Source organism: Natrix helvetica (genome assembly GCF_964273705.1).
Source record: "Natrix helvetica genome assembly, chromosome: 3".
Taxonomy (NCBI): Eukaryota; Metazoa; Chordata; class Lepidosauria; order Squamata; family Natricidae; genus Natrix; species Natrix helvetica.
The window spans coordinates 118,138,147-118,156,331 of NC_138549.1; the positions used below are offsets into that span (position 1 = coordinate 118,138,147).

Genomic DNA, 18,185 nt, shown 5'->3' on the forward strand with positions numbered 1-18,185 from the left:
TGTATGGATATAGTAGAAGTAGAGATGGGTGGCAACACAGAAAATTATGAAGGTGTTTAGTGAGTGGTGTTGGTGTAAACTAGACTCAGTGTTTACATTTTGCCTTTCATTTTTTACATACTGTTCTTACTCTTTTTCTGGCTTTATTAAGTGTTACTTATTATGAAACGGAATAGTATGATTGCTAAGTATATCTCTATGTATAAATAAAAACAAATGATTACCTCTGAAGAGAATATTCACAATGTCACTATATTACATTCATGAAAAAGGACTAGGAGGTTGATGGATAAGATAGGATAGGATACTTTTATTTGGCCAAGTGTGATTAGACACACAAGGAATCTGTCTCTGATGCAGATGCTCTCAATATACATGCAAAGCAATAGAGTTATAATAATCATGATAATACCAATAAAGGTGGGTAATAAAGAAAATACGAATAATATTCCTTACAACATGGGTAAATATACACAGACGTTAGACCGTACTGTGAGAGTTAGATGCTCAACGAAGGGAAAAAAACCTGTCCCTGTGACTAGTTGTTTTGGCATGCAATACTCTATAGCAGTGTCCTGAGAAGAGGAGTTGAAACAGTTTATATCCAGGATGTGAGGGGTCTGTAGATATTTTCTTAGCCCTTCTTCTGACCTGCACGATATACAGGAAGGCTGGTTGGTTGCAATTGTTCTTTCCTCAGTCCTAACTGTCTGTTGGAGTCTGTACCTGTTCTGTTTGGTGGCTGTTTGGTACCAAACCAGAGAGTTATAGAAGTAGAAATAACAGACTCTGTATTTCCTCTGTAAAACTGTATCACCAGCTCCTGGGTCAGTCTGAACATCCTGAGTTGATGTAGGAAACACATACTTTGGTGTTTCTTTTTAATGATGGTTCTAATGTTGGGTGTCCATTTCAAATCCTGGAAGATTATAGAATGTAAAAACTTGAAAGGACATTATGTAAATTTATTCATGAGTAATCTTAATAAATTTTCCTTCTCCATCTGCAGTCTGTAAGATACTGTGTCCACATAATACAAACTTCAAATAATAGAACCCAGTAGCAGGAAAAGGCATTTATTTCTATTCTGTACTAAGATTATACAGTATCACCCACATCTTCGTACAGGAGGGGCAATCCCCACCCAGCTGCAAACAAATGCAGTTAATTAGCTTTATGTGTATTCAGAAGAAATTCCCCAGAAATGAGTCATTGGGTTTTTAAAGGGTGTCCAGAGATGTGTCAAGCAGACATTGCGTGTAAATCAATGACACACCTTGTGTTAGGGAACACACGCTGTAGCCTGCAGGTCTGTTCCTTCTAAGACACAGCACAATAGAATGGCTGGTTGATGGACATTCCCAAAGAGTCTCCTATGAATAAATACACATACACTTGGAACAACATCAGGAAGAGAGTTTCTATTTATTTTTTCTGTGTAAAACAAAGAGAATTCAGGGAGGGGCTGTTTCACCTTCTTGAAACAAGGACTTGGGCTTAACAGGGGTTGGGAAGACACTGTTCTACCTGTTCTATGTAGGCAAACTATCCCTTTCTTTGATTTGGTTATTCCATTGATTTATTAAATTACAAAGGCATTTGACCTATTTTTTGCTTTTTTTTGTACCAAAAAAAAAAATCCAAGTAATATGTTTTCTTATATCACTATGTGCAAAACATATCTCAGCTGCCTTTCCTACATAAAGAGGTTCAGTCCTGTTTAGAGGCAGGGGAGACTTTAGCAAAGTTTACTTCTATTTTTAAAACAATTTAGACTTGGTATTATCAGGAATCTCAACTTAAAACACACTCTAGAGTGTAAACCAATGTCTTCACCACTAGTTTAAAGCTGGCTAGTTTCACAGCTAAAGCTAAAAGATTATGCTGATCATAACCTAACAGTTATTTTCTTCTACTTACCTAGGAAGACATGAATAGACTTTTTTTTTGTTGCTTTCGGTGCAATCAGGTCTGTGATACCTGGGCTGCAAAACTCCAGATGACAGCAAAAAGATTTTTAACCCCCTTAATGCTTGGCTGTCATCAAGGAATTCACTGAAGATTGGACACCCAGGTAGCTTTATGTGTGCTGGGCTTTGCTAGACTCCAACCTTCTGACAAAGTAATTCAGAACAGTCAGTTCATCCAACAGTTCTTTTAGGTTTCACACTGTCTTCCTAGTGAATCCCAAAGACTAATTGCTAAAAGTAGAATATTTAACTCCAATTAAATTGCTTAAGGTTTTAATACACATGTAACTATTAACCATGAATAGAAATAATAGAAGAAACCAATACACCTTCCTGAGAATTCCCTCATAATTAGGTGTCCCAAAGCTATGGTTAATTTTCTGCTCTCTGTCTTGATGCCATTATACTTCTAAATTTTGCACATATCTGGTCAAATATTACTATCCAAAAAAATTAGCACAAACAAAAATAGTTGTTTATAACAAATAGTGGAATGAGACATCTTGTCAGTAGGTACTGTGTAACTTACGTATTTTCTTCATGTAAAGAAAAGTAGAATTATGGTTATCAGTTTGTTCATATCAAAGGATTCAAATATTTTCCAAAGTGCAGGGCAATTGGAAAAATGTGCGCCTCTTTTTTGTGGGTCATGAATGATGAAATTTGTTTTACCTCTTTTCTTATCATTTGTGTAAGCTATTGGTTTTGGAGCATCTCATTTTACTTTCCTGGGAGAAGCAGAAAATGATAAAGGCAGGTTACTATCCTTTTTACCTTTCAACTTAGATCTCAGATGACTACCAATTATTAAGAATCATTAATATTAAAAAGAAGCAACAGAAATGCAATTCTCTCATTTAGTTAGTTCAACACGGAAAAGGTTGAAAAATAAATTATGGACATGTGCAAGCAGATGGTTCTCCTAACATTAGAAGTGAAACGTAAGGGAACTTGTGTCTCAGAAGTAAAGATGAATCTTATCCCCAAAGAGCAGGTAACATAAAAAGGAAATCTATGTGGAATGGGTGGTGAAGAATTCATACTTCATGCTAAAATGCTAGCATAATAAAAAAAATTACCTCAGGAGGAGAAAATAAAAGATACATGGAAAAGACTGACCTTAATTTCTTTTCATAATGCTTTTCATATTATAGTGAACTGCTCCTCCATTAATAGACACTGCAGGTTCAGTAAACTTTAGAGTTGAAGCCTCTTGATGTCTTTATCCTTAAGAGTTTTATTTCTCCAAGAACTCTGTCCACTTCCTCAGAATCCAGGTTAAACTTTTCCCAGATATCACCTCATGACTCAGCACCTCTCACTAATGTTATCTATAAAGTGCCCTGCTAATAGCTCACACAATTCTTCTGACTCATTTTTCTCTAAAAGAATAAAAGTAATTGTAAAAAGGATAGCTGGAAGACACTTGCCTCCAGGTGTCGTGAATGCCCCAACACCGGAAGTCTTTAAGAAGATGTTGGATAGCCATTTGTCTGAACTGGTATAGGGTTTCCTGCCTAGGCAGGGGGTTGGACTAGAAGACCTCCAAGGTCCCTTCCAACTTTGCTATTGTATTGTATTACTTTTCAGCTGCAATAAGGCTAAAAATGTAATTCTATTTTGCTGCTATTATCATGAAAGTGTCGATCCAAGCTTGAGGTGGTCCCCATGTCAAGATGGATTTTCTTCTCATCTTTTGCCAGTACTGGCCTAGGCAACTCTTCTTGGACAGCTCCTTAAATAATCAAGGAGGCCCCAACATTGGCACAGAAGGAGAGCTGTTGTAAGTTTTTTTTATCAGATGCAAGACTGGTTATTATTTTATGCAAAACATTGATTTTTCAGATTGTTAAATCATGTACATATATGCATATTGATTAATACATATGTGTAGTCATATCTTTTCCCCAAAGGACTTGAAAAAGTGTAGCTTTGTTTAGGATCTCCAATAAAAATTATTCACATCCCCGCAAAACTATAGTCTTCAGTTTTGTTCTTGGAAAGTCTGTTAAAAATTATTTAAAAGCAATTTGAGTCTATTCAACATATAACTGAATTAGTAATAGTCAAGTGAAGGGAATGCAACATAGCCAACTTCATTAAATATCTTACTTAATTCTTTAAGCTGTTTTTCTTACTTTTTTGTCACAGCTATTCAGGAAACGTAACCTGCAGGCAGTTATGTGAAATAAACTATGTTATTTGCATGAATCCTTAGAAGTACAATGAAGTACAATGAAGTACAATGAATCAGGAACTGCTGAACCTGCTTGTGTACTTTGTAAAGAAAACAATAATTTTATAATATATTTTGTTTCATAATAAGAAGCCTGCAGGATCAAGCCAAGGACAATCCACCAACCTATTTCCAAAAATAAGCAGTTGATGCCTGGTGGGCCCAAATGAAGAATAGGAAGATATGATATCCTTTGGTCTCCTAGAATTCAAAGGGTGTTTAAAATATTTGAATATAGATTAAGCTATGAAGCTTAATGTGGTTATAAAGGCAATAAATTCTAAATCCCAAATTCCTTACCTCTTTGATGGCAGACATCTTGATGTTCTCATAGTAATGTAGTGGTGCATTGGGAGAGTTCATGTCATAACCAAATCCAGCCACAGCTACTTCATCACAATTGTGGAGCACCATGGTAATTGCTACACTTCCCAGAGTAGGAATATTCTGTGGAGGAAAGAGGAATGAAACAAAACACAAACAATTAAGATTTTGTCTTCTTAAGTGCCAATCTGTGAACAGATCCCAAGTGGGAAATGCGGTGAGACTACTACATCTAGAGATAATATTTTGAGGAACCAGTCTAAAGCTCTATTCCAACACAGTGCTAAAGTGAATTACGTACCAGAATATGAAGTTAAGATTTCATGGTGATCGACAATGGGATAGGAATGCAATGCAGAATGCAGAGAAAGAAAGAGGAAAAGGAAAGACATCAACTGCAATGGCTATAGAAAAAAAAGTGATAATACATAATTTATGTATATGTTTGTTTTGTTTTTCCCTTTTATGCACATTTTTGTGTAGTCTTGTATAGTTCTGTTCTGCTTTCGTATTGCTTTTTCTTTTTCTTTTCTTTTTCTTTCTTTTGGAGTTTGTTTTTTAACATTTTGAATAGTATAAAATTTGAAAATGAAGAAACAAAAGTGAGGTATCAGTGAATAGTTCCATAATTATCTAAGTCAAAGTTCAAAAATCACATTTCTGATGAGTGATGACTGGTTTACAACAATTTTGGAGCAACTGAGAACAGTCAGACTAGAAAAGCAGGATTTCTAAATTAGGCATTCTGTAGTAAATGATCATTTTATGTATTTTCAAGAAGAATGAATTATACATATTCAAGGATGTGAACATATGTAATTCAAAGCTTAACTAACTGTGGTACTATAATGTGAAATGACAATTTACTGGTATAGGTAGTCCTTGACTTAGGACCACAATTGAGCCCAAAATTTATGTTGTTAAGTGAGTGAGTTTTGTCCCATTTTACAACCTTTCTAGACACAGTTATTAAGTGAATCATTGCACTTGTTAAGATAGTAACACAGTTGTTAAGTGAATCTGACTTTCCCATTGACTTTGCTTGTCAGAAGGCTGCAAAAGCTATTCATGTGACCCTAGGACATCCCAACCGTCATAAATATGAAGTAGTTGCTAAGTAGCTAAATTTTGATCACATGACCATGGGGATGCTGCAATGGTTGTAAGTGTGAAAACGGTCATAAGTCATTTTTATCAGTTCCGTTGTAACTGTCAGTGGTTACTAAATGAAGTGTTATAAATTGAGGACTACCTGCACTTCTTTCTGACTAGTAACACAACCTTAACCAACCTAGGAATCTGCCAAATCAATGGAGGTCAATTCTAAAATTTCTTGACAATGGACATGGTGGCTGGAACGTTCTGAGACTGGAATTTGTATGTGTGAAAGGCACTATAGGTATTAAGAGCATTATAAGATTTAGGATAATTTTTCTTCTCAACAGAAGTAGAAAAGCTCTATCTTTTGCTTGACTCCTTTCCTACTGCCTAACTGGCTGAGACTGTAGTGCTACCAGCTGCATTAGGGAGTTATTCCTTGCAGGATCACCTTATAATGCTGCTGTTCACAAATCACAAAAAAACTTTAGCAGAGAGGTATACATAAGCTAGCCAAGCTACATGGCAGCATCTAGTTGACTTTAGCTAATCACAAAACCTAAGGAATGCATAACCTGGTTACTACTAGGATGAGGAACTAACAGGAAACATTAGAGATGTAGGTTAATCTGGGAAGTACAAGCAACATAACAGAAGGAGATTATGACATACAATTTTTGCCGTTCAGAAAAATACACAGATGTTTTCATTCCATGAAGTCACATGGAGTCAAGCTTAACTTCAAGAAGATTTTATGCATGCATGCACCCATACTTACTTTTAACCCCCGTTCCTCATGTTACCTATTAGGAGTTAATCTTGTCTAAGATGAAGCAGATAGGGTTCATTAAGGAAAAGATCAGTTGTTTCAGAACAGTGAAAATTCCAGGCACTGGATCCTAACACTGGGTGGACAATTCTAGACTTCAGTTAAACAAATTTATCTTCTTGTGTCTTCAGAAGGCACAGGATTGCTGCTCCTTCATTGCCTTGCCAGTTTTATAAGTTATTGAGTTCATTTCTATGTCATTATCTTTGACTGGCAGGAGATATCAGTATAATTAAAATACATTTCTGAAGAGACATTTCTCATGTATCTACTTTGTTTATAAATTTTAGTTGTTTTTATTTCACATGGGAGATAGGATAATACTAGTTCAAGAAAATATTAATGGCAAGCAATTTCTTCAATGGAGTACTTCTTTTGAGCTTTCAAGTAAACTCATTGCAATTTGCCTTGTTAAAATTAACCAACTAAATCTGGCTAACAGCAAAAGGTTATCATAAACACTTTCCTGAAAATTAATTTCAGTCCCTATCTCATATCTCAAACACTTTATGGTTACTATAAATATAATCATGGAACAGAATGTAAACTATCAGCCTCACCACCCCCACAGACATATACTGGTAGATACACTACTTATATAATAAAACAGGTTTTATAAGTGGCCCTTGTCACTTATGATGTTCAATCTCCTTCCGGAGATATCTTTCTCAGTAATCACCCATTTAAAAATAAATAGCAAATTTATAACACACTATCCAGCAATCATGTTTCTTTTTCAAATAACTTTGCAGATATTAATTCAGGGATCTGATCTGTAACATTTGTCACTAAAATACTTTAAAGACAGTATAGCAAATATTTTCAATGCCGACTTTCTGTTGGTAAAATTTGAAACACTATTAAAGTGCCATTAAAATAAATTAAGGTATTATACCATACTTATACTATTTTTGGCACTGCTATGGAGAGGCAGTACTGTATTTGAATGTTTCCGCTGGGTAGATCTTTCCTGCAAGGACTAGTGTATTAAAATTAGTCTCAGCCCATCAATATACCATTAGCACAGTTCCTTTAATATATTTGAAAGAAAACCAAAGATGTTTCCTCTTATTCCTCAGATGTTTAGCAATCAGTAATTCTAATAGGGTAGCAGAGTTTTTCAACTATCATACTAGGTTAAGGAGGAATTATTTGATTTTTAGTCTGAATAGCTAAGTTGAGTATCACAATCAAATTGTTTCTTTAAGGGTACAGAATAGAGGAAGGATTGCCTAGTACCCTACTTTCTATTTTACCCTATTATGTAAATAAGAGGGCTAAAACTGAAATAGCCAAAGTCCACTTCTCTTCAGGCTAGCCATGCTAATTATTCATAGTATTGTTTCCACTGACTCAGGAAATTATGTCTCTTTGGACATATAACTAATGAAATAGAGTATATAAATTATTGTCTCTTGTTCATACCTGCTTTTGCCCCATTTTGCCAGTTAACTGTTTTTAGTATTTCATAATGTTTAAAAATTTAACTTAAATTGTTTTTTAAATGTATTTTTTGATATCTGAACCTGTGTCTATGCTTGCTTTGATCTCGATGTAGGAAATGACTGGGACTATATTGGATACAAATTAAAATAGAATTATCCATAGTAATTTTCCAATGTGTCCTAGCGCTACCAGAGACTGACAGCTCCTCTGCGTTCCTTGCCCTTCCGTCCAGGGAAGCCCCTTGTAAAAAAACCTCACAAGTTGAACTCATGAGGTATTTTGTACTAGGGGCTTCCCTGGACACAATAGCAAGGAACGCAATGGAGCTGTCAGTCTCTGGTAGCGCTAAGACACCCGTCTCGCTTCTCCCCTCTCTGCTACCCCTTGCTAAAGGGACGTCGTGGAAGGGAGGTGGAGGTGCCCTGGCTCTGCAGGGAGAGCTGGGCCAGGGCATTGTGAGGCTGGGAGGCGCGCGATCGGGGAGCAGAACAGCCGCCCGGCAAACCCCCTCTCCAGCTGGGCACAATGCCGCTCACTGACCTAGCGGTATCCCGAAGGCACCAAGCAACACAAGCGCCTTTGCCCCCCCAGTTCCCGTGGCTTGGCGCCTTCGGGATACCGCTAGGTTGGTGAGCGGCGCTCTTTCTGGCCGGAGGGGGGGGGTTGTCCAGGGGGCTTATTTTCAGGGGGGGTCTTATATTTTTGTCCATCTGAAAAATGTGACATGGCCTTAGTTTCAGGACATGTCGTATTTTTGGGGAAACACATAGTCTGTGCACAGAGAAGGGTTATAAACTCAATTGCTCATGAAAACCAGACCATATAATGATCACAACTTTGTACAAACAGAAGCAAATTGTACATTTGCTATTGTACTTAATGCTAGTTGGATTCAACGGTTAATTGATTTATAGATAAAATTGGATTAGATTAAATATTGAAACCAGATCATCAAACAGCAGTTGTAAAGTTATAACTACTGTGCCATGGAGAGATCATGATTGAAGCAAAATAGTCCATTAATTCTGTGGCAAGCACAATTCCTGCTGATGTTCCAAAGTACTTTGGTCCTTCTTTGGTTATTCTGAAGGTTACTACACAAATTAAAATAGCTTTATAATAATCTTTTCAAATAGTTGGCACATTGTGTAAAAATTGCAGTAATATTTATTAACAAATGTATGGCTTGAAAATCCCATCTTGAATACAACTGGGTGTGGACATCACTTGCTAAACACTTTTAAAATCAGAGTTGTATATATCCCCGGGCCACCTGCACCTTGTAATCTTCTTCCCTCCCCTTTTTTTGGACCTCAAGTGCTCCAGATGTTGTTTTAGCAATGTTTGACAGCAACTGCCAAGAAGCAGCATTGTAATTCTTGCTATTTTTCTATACAATACTAAAAACTCATTAACTCATTGGTTTAATTCAGTCATTAAACCAAAACCAAAGAAAATAATAATATATCCCTCCAGTGGATAATCCCAGAAAGTTTAGTTTGACATTTAGATGGCAATCCCTGTCCATCTAAATGAAAAAAGGTAGTTTCTTGATGCCAAAACATTTCCATCCTGATCTAAATTACTGCATTATACTGTGCATAAAGGAACAAATCATATTTTTATTTTAGAAAAATATTATTTCATCTTTTACTCTCCCAAAGAATTTCAAAAGCAGACGCTTACTTAAAATAATACATTCTCATAATGTAGTATAAATGCATTGAGATAAAGTGGCAATATTTAAATGACAAATGTTTCATTAGCAATGTTATTTATGATCTTATATAGGCATAAATGTAAATGGAGAACTTCCATTCATATATACGAAATCTACAAAAACAAATATATACATGTGTGTGTGTACGCGCACATGCGTGTATGCGCGTGCTCGCACACTGGTCTTGTTGTATTCGGGTCTTTTCCCGTGTAAGATTGAGACAATCTCAATCTTACACGGGAAAAGATACGAATACAATAAGACCAACATACCTACACCCGTGAAAATCTATGAAAACATTATATGTATGTATGTATGTATGTATGTATGTATGTATGTATGTATGTATTTGTGTTACAACCCCTGGTATGCCTAAATATGGGAGGAAGGTCACACAAATACATACCTATTTCCCTGGCTCAACTGATAAGGAAGTGAGCCCGTGGCTTAGTGGCTAAGACTCCTGCCTAAGATATATACAGCCCGGGTTCAAATCCCAGTAAGGGTATGGCTAGCTGATGAGAGCTAATTCACTCGAAATAGATCTATACTAGTCTCCCTTTATTTATTTATCAGTACAAATACAACATATACATATACATATACATATACATATACATATACATATACATATACATATACATATACATATACATATACATATACATATACATATACATATATATATATATATATATATATATATAAAATCAGTCAGTCGTCTGTCTGTCTATCTATCTATCGATCTATCTATCTATCTATCTATCTATCTATCTATCATCTATCTATCTATCTATCATCTATCTATCTATCTATCTATCTATTTATCTATCTATCATGAGACACAGTATTTTCCTATTTCCTAAATGATTCCAGTATTTCTACAGTATTCTTGCCTGTGTGATTGCAAAGATTCCTGCAGTTGGAATTCAATGCCTGTTAATCATTCTGCATAATTAAATGATGGAGAATTTTACTGGCTAGGGATTGGTGGGGTGCCTTTGAAGGATGCTATAACAGAATGGACTCTACATGATGAGTTGCACTGTTCACAAAATTAATAGTTCAGGATAAAGTTAAGTTGAGACGCTCAGGATAAGAACATAAGATTATAAGAAGAATCCTAGATGGAGGAGCTAGGGAAGACTGGTTTTTCCAATCAAAATACAAGCAGGAAGAAGAAGAAACCTTTGGCAGAGATAGCTTTTCCTAACTCTCTTCCCACTATTTATAGTCCGTTAATCTACTCTGGCAAACAAACTAACAAACAAACCAATCCTTCATAACTGAGAACAAGTTCTCTGTGAAAGAATCTAATACAGACTAGTCCAGGGGTAGTCAACCTTTTTATACCTACTGCCCACTTTTGTATCTCTGTTAGTAGTAAAATTTTCTAACCGCCCCCCCCCCCGGTTCCACAGTAATGGTGATTTATAAAGTAGGGAAGTAACTTTACTTTAAAAAATTTATAAAGCAGAGTTACAGCAAACCCCTACCGCCCACCATGAAAGCTGGAACGCCCACTAGTGGGCGGTAGGGACCAAGTTGACTACCACTGGACTAGTCTGCAAGAAACAAGTTTTCCTAACTCATAGCAGAAACATGTTTAATTATTTAAACCAGAAGTTAAAAGATCTACAGTTCTCAGAAAACAGATCAGCCACTGCCCACCGAAAGCACTCTGAGAGACTGAATGTCAAGTCCTTAACATGTGGGCAAAACACCCTTAGGACTAAACTACAAAACAACCAGGAAGGTGACAGTCCTATGAATCACTGAGACTTCCTGATCTCAGGTTAATCCCCAAGGGAATGGAAGCTGCCAGAACATGATAAAAGTATAAATCCATGACTTGAAATGTAATGCTAATGCAATAAATTTGTTAACAAACTTGAAGTAGCTTGAGGGACAGAAAGTCATTAATGCTTTTAAAAGCCCAACCTACAATTCCCAATTATGGACAAAAATACAATGAACCAAACAATTTGAAAGTAATTTTAAAAGCTGAAAGGATCACTCACATCAGGTTTTCTAATTTTATTAAAATAAATGTTTACGTTTACTTTTGGACTTTTAGGTTACTGTTTTAGTCAATTTTATTCTGTGAGACTTATTTTTTATTCTATTTATTGTGTTATTTTATGCTTTGAGACTTATTTTTTTATTCTATTCATTTTGTTTTTATTGTGTAGATTTTCTATGCTGCCCAGACCGATTGGTTTCAGTAAGAAATACATCAGGAAATGTAAATAAAAACAACTACAAACAATGAGAACCCAGATAATTTCAATAGAGTCTCATGAATTTTTGATCAGTCTAGTGAGATATATTATTGGATACCTTAATAATCACCCATTTTAAATTTGATTTAAGCAGCCTGTGAAAACTGTTCATGTCCATGTGAAATTAAATGCTTATCTATATTAGTATTTGTTGATGGGATGATTGAACACTAGGAATAAGAAAAAAAGGGCAATAATATCCATGAATAATTGGTTTAAACAAATAACTTAGGCAACAGGATATTGTTATCTCATAACTCACTAAAACTGGGTCTTAAACCAAATTATGTAAGGAAAAATCATGTTGTTTCCCTCTACAGTAGAGAAAGCATTCCTTCAAGTATCTTTTGATACAAATCTGCAATTTTAAAAGCTACTTTGTTCTGCTTCCTAAATATGTAATATTTGTGTAAATGTTGCATACAATAATTACAAGGTTTGTACAGGCAGTCCTGGAGTTACAATGACAATTGGGACCAATGTGCAATGTAATCATAAAGGGTGATGTCTTTTCTGTATAACTAGCCCCAGTATCAAATTGTTCTTGCTTAATTAGCCAGAATATTATTGGTAGGAAACCACACCACATTTTCTAGTCAAGGCAGTAAAAATATCCTCAGCTGTCCTCCTCACGCCAACAGCAAAGGCAAAGCAGTTGGCCAAATTTTTAAACCAAGAAAAGAAAAATCTTGTTCAAAAACCAGTAAGATTTCCAACAGAGAGAACTTACAAGATGGGTTTGAACATAGCTGAGAATGTTTGTTCCATTTCACAGAATGCCATCCTTCCCTCAAAAAGTCCTTAAATTAACATCTGCTTCCGAACTGTTTAAAAAAAAGTATTGCCTTGCACCATGAGATGAGTGGCCTATAAATTTAACAAATAAACAAATCACCAGTATCTAAGTCAGTTCTACCAAATATAGTTGGTAGCAGTTAATATATATACTTGTTGTAACTGATTACATTTTTATTGGTTTGGGTAAACATATTGAGATCATTTAACTGCTGATTGTCAACAAAATTTCCAAAACTATTTCCAAGTAGATTTTAACAGTTTTGGACAGCTCCGGTTTCTCATGCTGGAAGTGATTGATTTTACCCTAATTCTATGGATAGCATTTCTCACCAGGACAACAAACTTACTAAAATGATAGCACAAGCTTAGCTCATGAATTACCAAGACCACACAATGAGTCTATTATCACTCCTAAAAAATAGATTCCAGACTGTACATCTGACACTGTAGTGCAAAGAACAAAAAAAAAGATAAACTTGGCACATATAAGACAGAAACAAGAAGGATTAATTAGAATAAATTGTGGAAGTTAATCAGCACAAGTGAGATCGTACAGTCACAAAAATAGTCTTACGGTAACCATAAGGATATGCTAGTTGTAAACCATATAAAGCTTTGAAGTTTATAGCTAGCATGTTCCTTTTATTCCCCTAAACAGGTAGGAAACTGGAATTGTTATTTGAACGGAGCAGAAGCATGGCCCCAAACTGCTCATGGATATTACCGAAATCATATAGCCCAAATCTTATTTATGTCCCAATCCTGATAGCATTAGGAAAGAGGAATTTCCAGTTAAGAAGGCAACTTCACTAAATCTTCAGTAAAGCCAAATCTTCAATTAATGTCCTCATTTCCAAATCCAAAGACAGTTCTGCTTCAAAATCAAGTGTCCCAATCTGGAATGGATCTTTCATCCATTGTCATTGCATAAGCACAATTGTACTTTGCAGTATTACTCAGTTTCATCTGGAAAAAATTATAGGTACAAAGTAGATATAAATGTTCCTACACATACTTGTTAATAAATCCTGAATGAAATGCTATGGGATCAGCCTTGAACCATTACACTCTGCCTTCTCAGCCCTGTTGAAAAACCCTAAAATTACAATGCTAATTGGCAGCACATTCTTACCATATGTGGCATGGTTATAGCACCCTGAAGTTTATTTAAGCTTGGAAAGAGGAATGGAATATTTCTATTGTATTCTTTCCTCCCCGACTTACGACCGGGGAATTCCCCCTGTTGTCAGCCAGCAACAGCCATGCTGCGCCTTAGCCAATCAGGCGCGGCATGGCTGAAGGCGGGCTGACTTGCGCTCCTGATTGGTTCCTTGGCCTGACAGCTCTTCGTATAAATAGCTGTCAGGCTAAGGAAAGGGAATTCTCTCCTGTATTACTTGACATTGCTTCTTGTTAATAAAACAGAGTTGGACGTTCCTCTTTGTGTCAAGCCTCGTCTTTCCCCACACTTCTTCAATTTCAATCCTTTATAAGGAATTCAATTTGGCCCCAGTTATTAAGGACATCATCTACTTCAAGCTGTGTGTTCCTATGACACCTCTTGGTATATCTCTGAACGTATTCATGACAGGCACTGTGAGAGAAGTCCGATTACATAAGCTTTAATAATTCTTTAAGACTTTTTGATCTAGTTCTGTATGCAAGAGAAAATTTCATAAATACAAGTTAACAAGGTCCTACTAAGTTGGTGCTAGGAGTGAATCTTCACAGTAAAGGCACTGCCGGGTTTTTTTGGCTCACACAAGCAGCCTTAATTTCACTCCTAGTACCAATTTAGTAGGACTGTGCTGTGTGTGTCACTCTCTCTGGTAGTGAACTTAATTAACAGCTGCCAGCCAGATTGAAACTATGATTGTATAAGCCTTCTGAACATCAAGATAGGAAGTATCAGTGAGCTATTTGGGATTACAAGGTTTGCATAAGTATAAAAAAATAAGTACAAGCGAACAGAAGTGTTCAATGAAGACTGAGTAAGCTCAATAGTCTTTGAATGGGGCTAGCAATCTGAAAGGGAAAACAAACAAACAAATAAACATGGGAGAATGGAATGGATTATCCTAAAGGAAATATTAGCTAGCCAGAGCTGTGATTGGTGCTGTTATGAATAGGATTGCAATACATATCAAACTAGACCTTTGTTCATGATCCTTATGAACGTAGCTCCGAGATAGAAAAAACAGAGCCCAGCAGAATGTCTCTTCAGCCCTCTGAATAAAATTTTGAAAACCCACATAGCTTCATGTCCTGAAGAAAATAACATGGCGGGCTAAAGGATTCTGGGAGTTGAAATCCACACATCTTAAAGTTGTCAAGCTGAGAAATGGTCATCTACACAGAAAGGAGGATGCAGTGGCTCTGCCAGATCTATTATAAAACCTCTGCCAAGTTCCTTCATGCTTTTCCTTACGGTTACATTGCATATTGTCCTTATATAAGAAAGCACAGCCCACGAATGCATGAAGTTCCTCTTGAATGGAAACATAAGGTCTTGGCTAGGATCATTATTGTCACTATACAAGGAACATTGCCCTGATTTTCCAAATCTCTACACCTACATCGTTATTTCATATTGTTTTTATATAAATTCCCAGAACACTTAGTTTATTGTTTGTTTTGTGTGGCAGAGACCTTTGGCAAAATCTGTTTTCTTAAAGTCCCACAAACTGTTTAAAAAAATGTACAGGCTTTTGTGAAATGAAACATCAGGTTTTAATTAAAAACCAACCAATCATATATTTGATTTTTCCAAATATATCTACATCTACATCTAACAATTTATCCAATCCTCACAAAGTTAGATTCACAACACACTCTTCCACAGTATCTCATTTCAACTCCAAACAAAATGTAATTGCTTGAATGTTTAAGAAAATACATTTCGAAATACAAAAAATAAATCAATGAAGAAAAAGTGGTTGGCAAAGATTTATAAGTGTTTTTTTCTCTCCAAAAGACTAAAAACATTCCCCTTAAAAGTGATGCTGTGTAAGGCTGCGTGTGCATGCGCAAATGGCCCAGTTGGGTCAAATACAGCTAAGAAACGTGGGCGGGCGGGCCCTTCGAAACACCGTACCAGAACGGTGCCTGCTGTTCATAGCAGGCACCGGTACGCAGTACCGGGGCGTACTTCCTGGAACCCACCACTGTTTCATAGCAAAAGACCTCTTACCATGAGAGGGAAGGATGGGAGTGAGGAATAGTACAACTTTTATTTATTCCTAATATAGGAGATTACATTCTTATAATGTATAAATATGCTAACAGGAAGAGAACATATAACTTTAGCTCCTTTACTGCATCCTTTTACTAACCATTAGTATGTACATGCTTAGGCTTATGAAGCCACTGAATAAGGAAAAAAGTAAAATAAAAAAATAAAATGAAAATAAATACTTAAAGAACCTAGCTATGTGTTCTGAGATTACTCCTACTTAGCAAGTATTGAAAGTTGACTTACTACTGTATGAGACTAGGCCTGTTGAGACAACCCTGTTGAGACAGCCAAAAAACAAAAACAGTGTAGCTTTTTGATATCTAGTTGTAACTCTTCTCCCCCCCCTCTCTTTCTTTCCATTTTTAGTGAGAAGTATCACCTGCTCATTTTATCTATTAAGAATGTCAGAATGAAACAGTCAGTTATTAACAAATTCATCTCTCTGAAACAAACAAGCAATATATGTTGAATAAGTAGTTAAAATACATCTATAATGAAATACATCTATACAATTTATCCTTGCCATTCCTTCGAATAAAAAAAAATGCTAATGCTGGGAACAAGACCATGGAATCCATCTGATATGACAACTCTTCCCTGTAAAATGCTAAATTCAGGAACTGAATAGGCACAAGAGAACGGTCTTTGAGAATTACTGTTTTTTTTAATGGAACGGAAAAAGAAAAAGACAAATATATAGGTGACAGAGATGCATGAAGTCATGTTCCTATTCTGTCAGTTTCACTATAATGGGTAAACAGCAGTATATGAGATATTTACAAGGCAATCTATACTGGGTCCCTCACTCAGCAACTTTATTCTGTTTTTATTACCGTTATATCCTACTGCAATCTGTTGATTCTTGAAATGTAAACTTTGACACAGTCTATTTAACATACTAGAGAAATTCAGTATTACATTCTCTCAAGTCTAGGGCATTTAAATGTATTTGCAAGTATGATGGGCAAAGAATGAAAAAAGAAGAGCACAGTGAAAATGAATGTATCCTTATTATTTCTTTCTTACTACGATACTAGTTTAGTTTTATTTAGTCATGGATCAGCTGCCAGAGGAAACACAATACAGAGAATAGGGACAAAAAATGGAAGTTTTTTTAAAAAAATGCTATATAATAGTAACATGTAAAATTTATAAAGGATCAAAAAAGCTTATTAATCACAAAGATAGTGTGAAAGTAATTGGACTGTGTAGATTATTAATATTTAAAAACTGCAAGGCCTAAAATTGTTCCCTTTAAACTTCCCAATAGCAATTGATTAATTATTTTCTACCTCTATGGAAAGCCTACTAGAGATATTTTTTCTAGATTGTCTTCTGCAGATAGACATTACCTTTCTAGTCTATTTGCCTCAGTACTATTATACAGGGAGTCCTTTAATTATGTCTTTAATTATAAAACCTGCCCATTATGGTCACAAGGAGTGATGGCTATTAAACAAGACAGCCTCACTTAATGGCCCTTAAAGTCTCCCCTCGCCCCCAACTGAAGCTTTTCTCAGCACTGCTTAGACCATTTCAGAGAACAGAAGAGAGCAGTCCATCCCTGAGCCATGTGGCAGCTTCCTAAAAGAGGCCCCTGCAAGGATGGGTTGAAGGTTGCAGCATCCCTGCAATCAGTCTTAAAAGCAGAGGCCACGATTTAAACATTGGTTTGTATGTAACTTCGAATGGCCGCTAAGTGAGGACTACCTATACATAACTAGTCCATGTGATCATTTGTTTCATATGGCATAACAAAATATAGCATATGGCATAACAAAATATAGCATTAACTGTTGTTTTTATTAGAGGTGGTGTTTTCCTGTGATAGCCTCACTCTATAAAACAGCTTCACCCCTCTGAAGTTGGACTGGTGACAACTATTGGCAACTTTATGAAAAATGGTCAAAATAAAGGTATTTTTCCTTTGAAATCTGATGTTCCCTGATCCTGGATGGTATTGTTGATTGTTTAATGGTGATTACAAGTATTTTATTATCTAGTGTAGCTTTATCTTATTCTTGTTTTGTTTCTATATTATTTCTATTGCTATAAACTTCCAGGAGTTTTTTTATTTTTATTTTGGTAGTTGACAAATGAAATAACTGTTTTGTTGAAAGGTGATGATAGATGATGGGTTTTCTACACATCAGATAGCCTGGACAGTTTAGGTCAGGGGTGTCCAAACTTGGGAACTTTAAGACTTGTGGACTTCAACTCCCAGAATTCCCCAGCCAGCATGGCTGG

General features: G+C 35.9%; 1 protein-coding gene across 4 annotated transcripts in view; it reads right to left on the reverse strand.

Annotated features, from left to right (window-relative positions):
- ST3GAL3 (ST3 beta-galactoside alpha-2,3-sialyltransferase 3) overlaps nucleotides 1–18,185 on the reverse strand; it is a 234,831-nt gene that overhangs the window by 26,428 nt on the left and 190,218 nt on the right. For all 4 annotated transcript variants that reach the window (XM_081946126.1, XM_081946127.1, XM_081946124.1 and 1 more), the window contains one exon: nucleotides 4,507–4,653. In XM_081946126.1, the coding sequence (XP_081802252.1) occupies nucleotides 4,507–4,653 (147 nt within the window). The remainder of the gene's footprint in view (nucleotides 1–4,506; nucleotides 4,654–18,185) is intronic.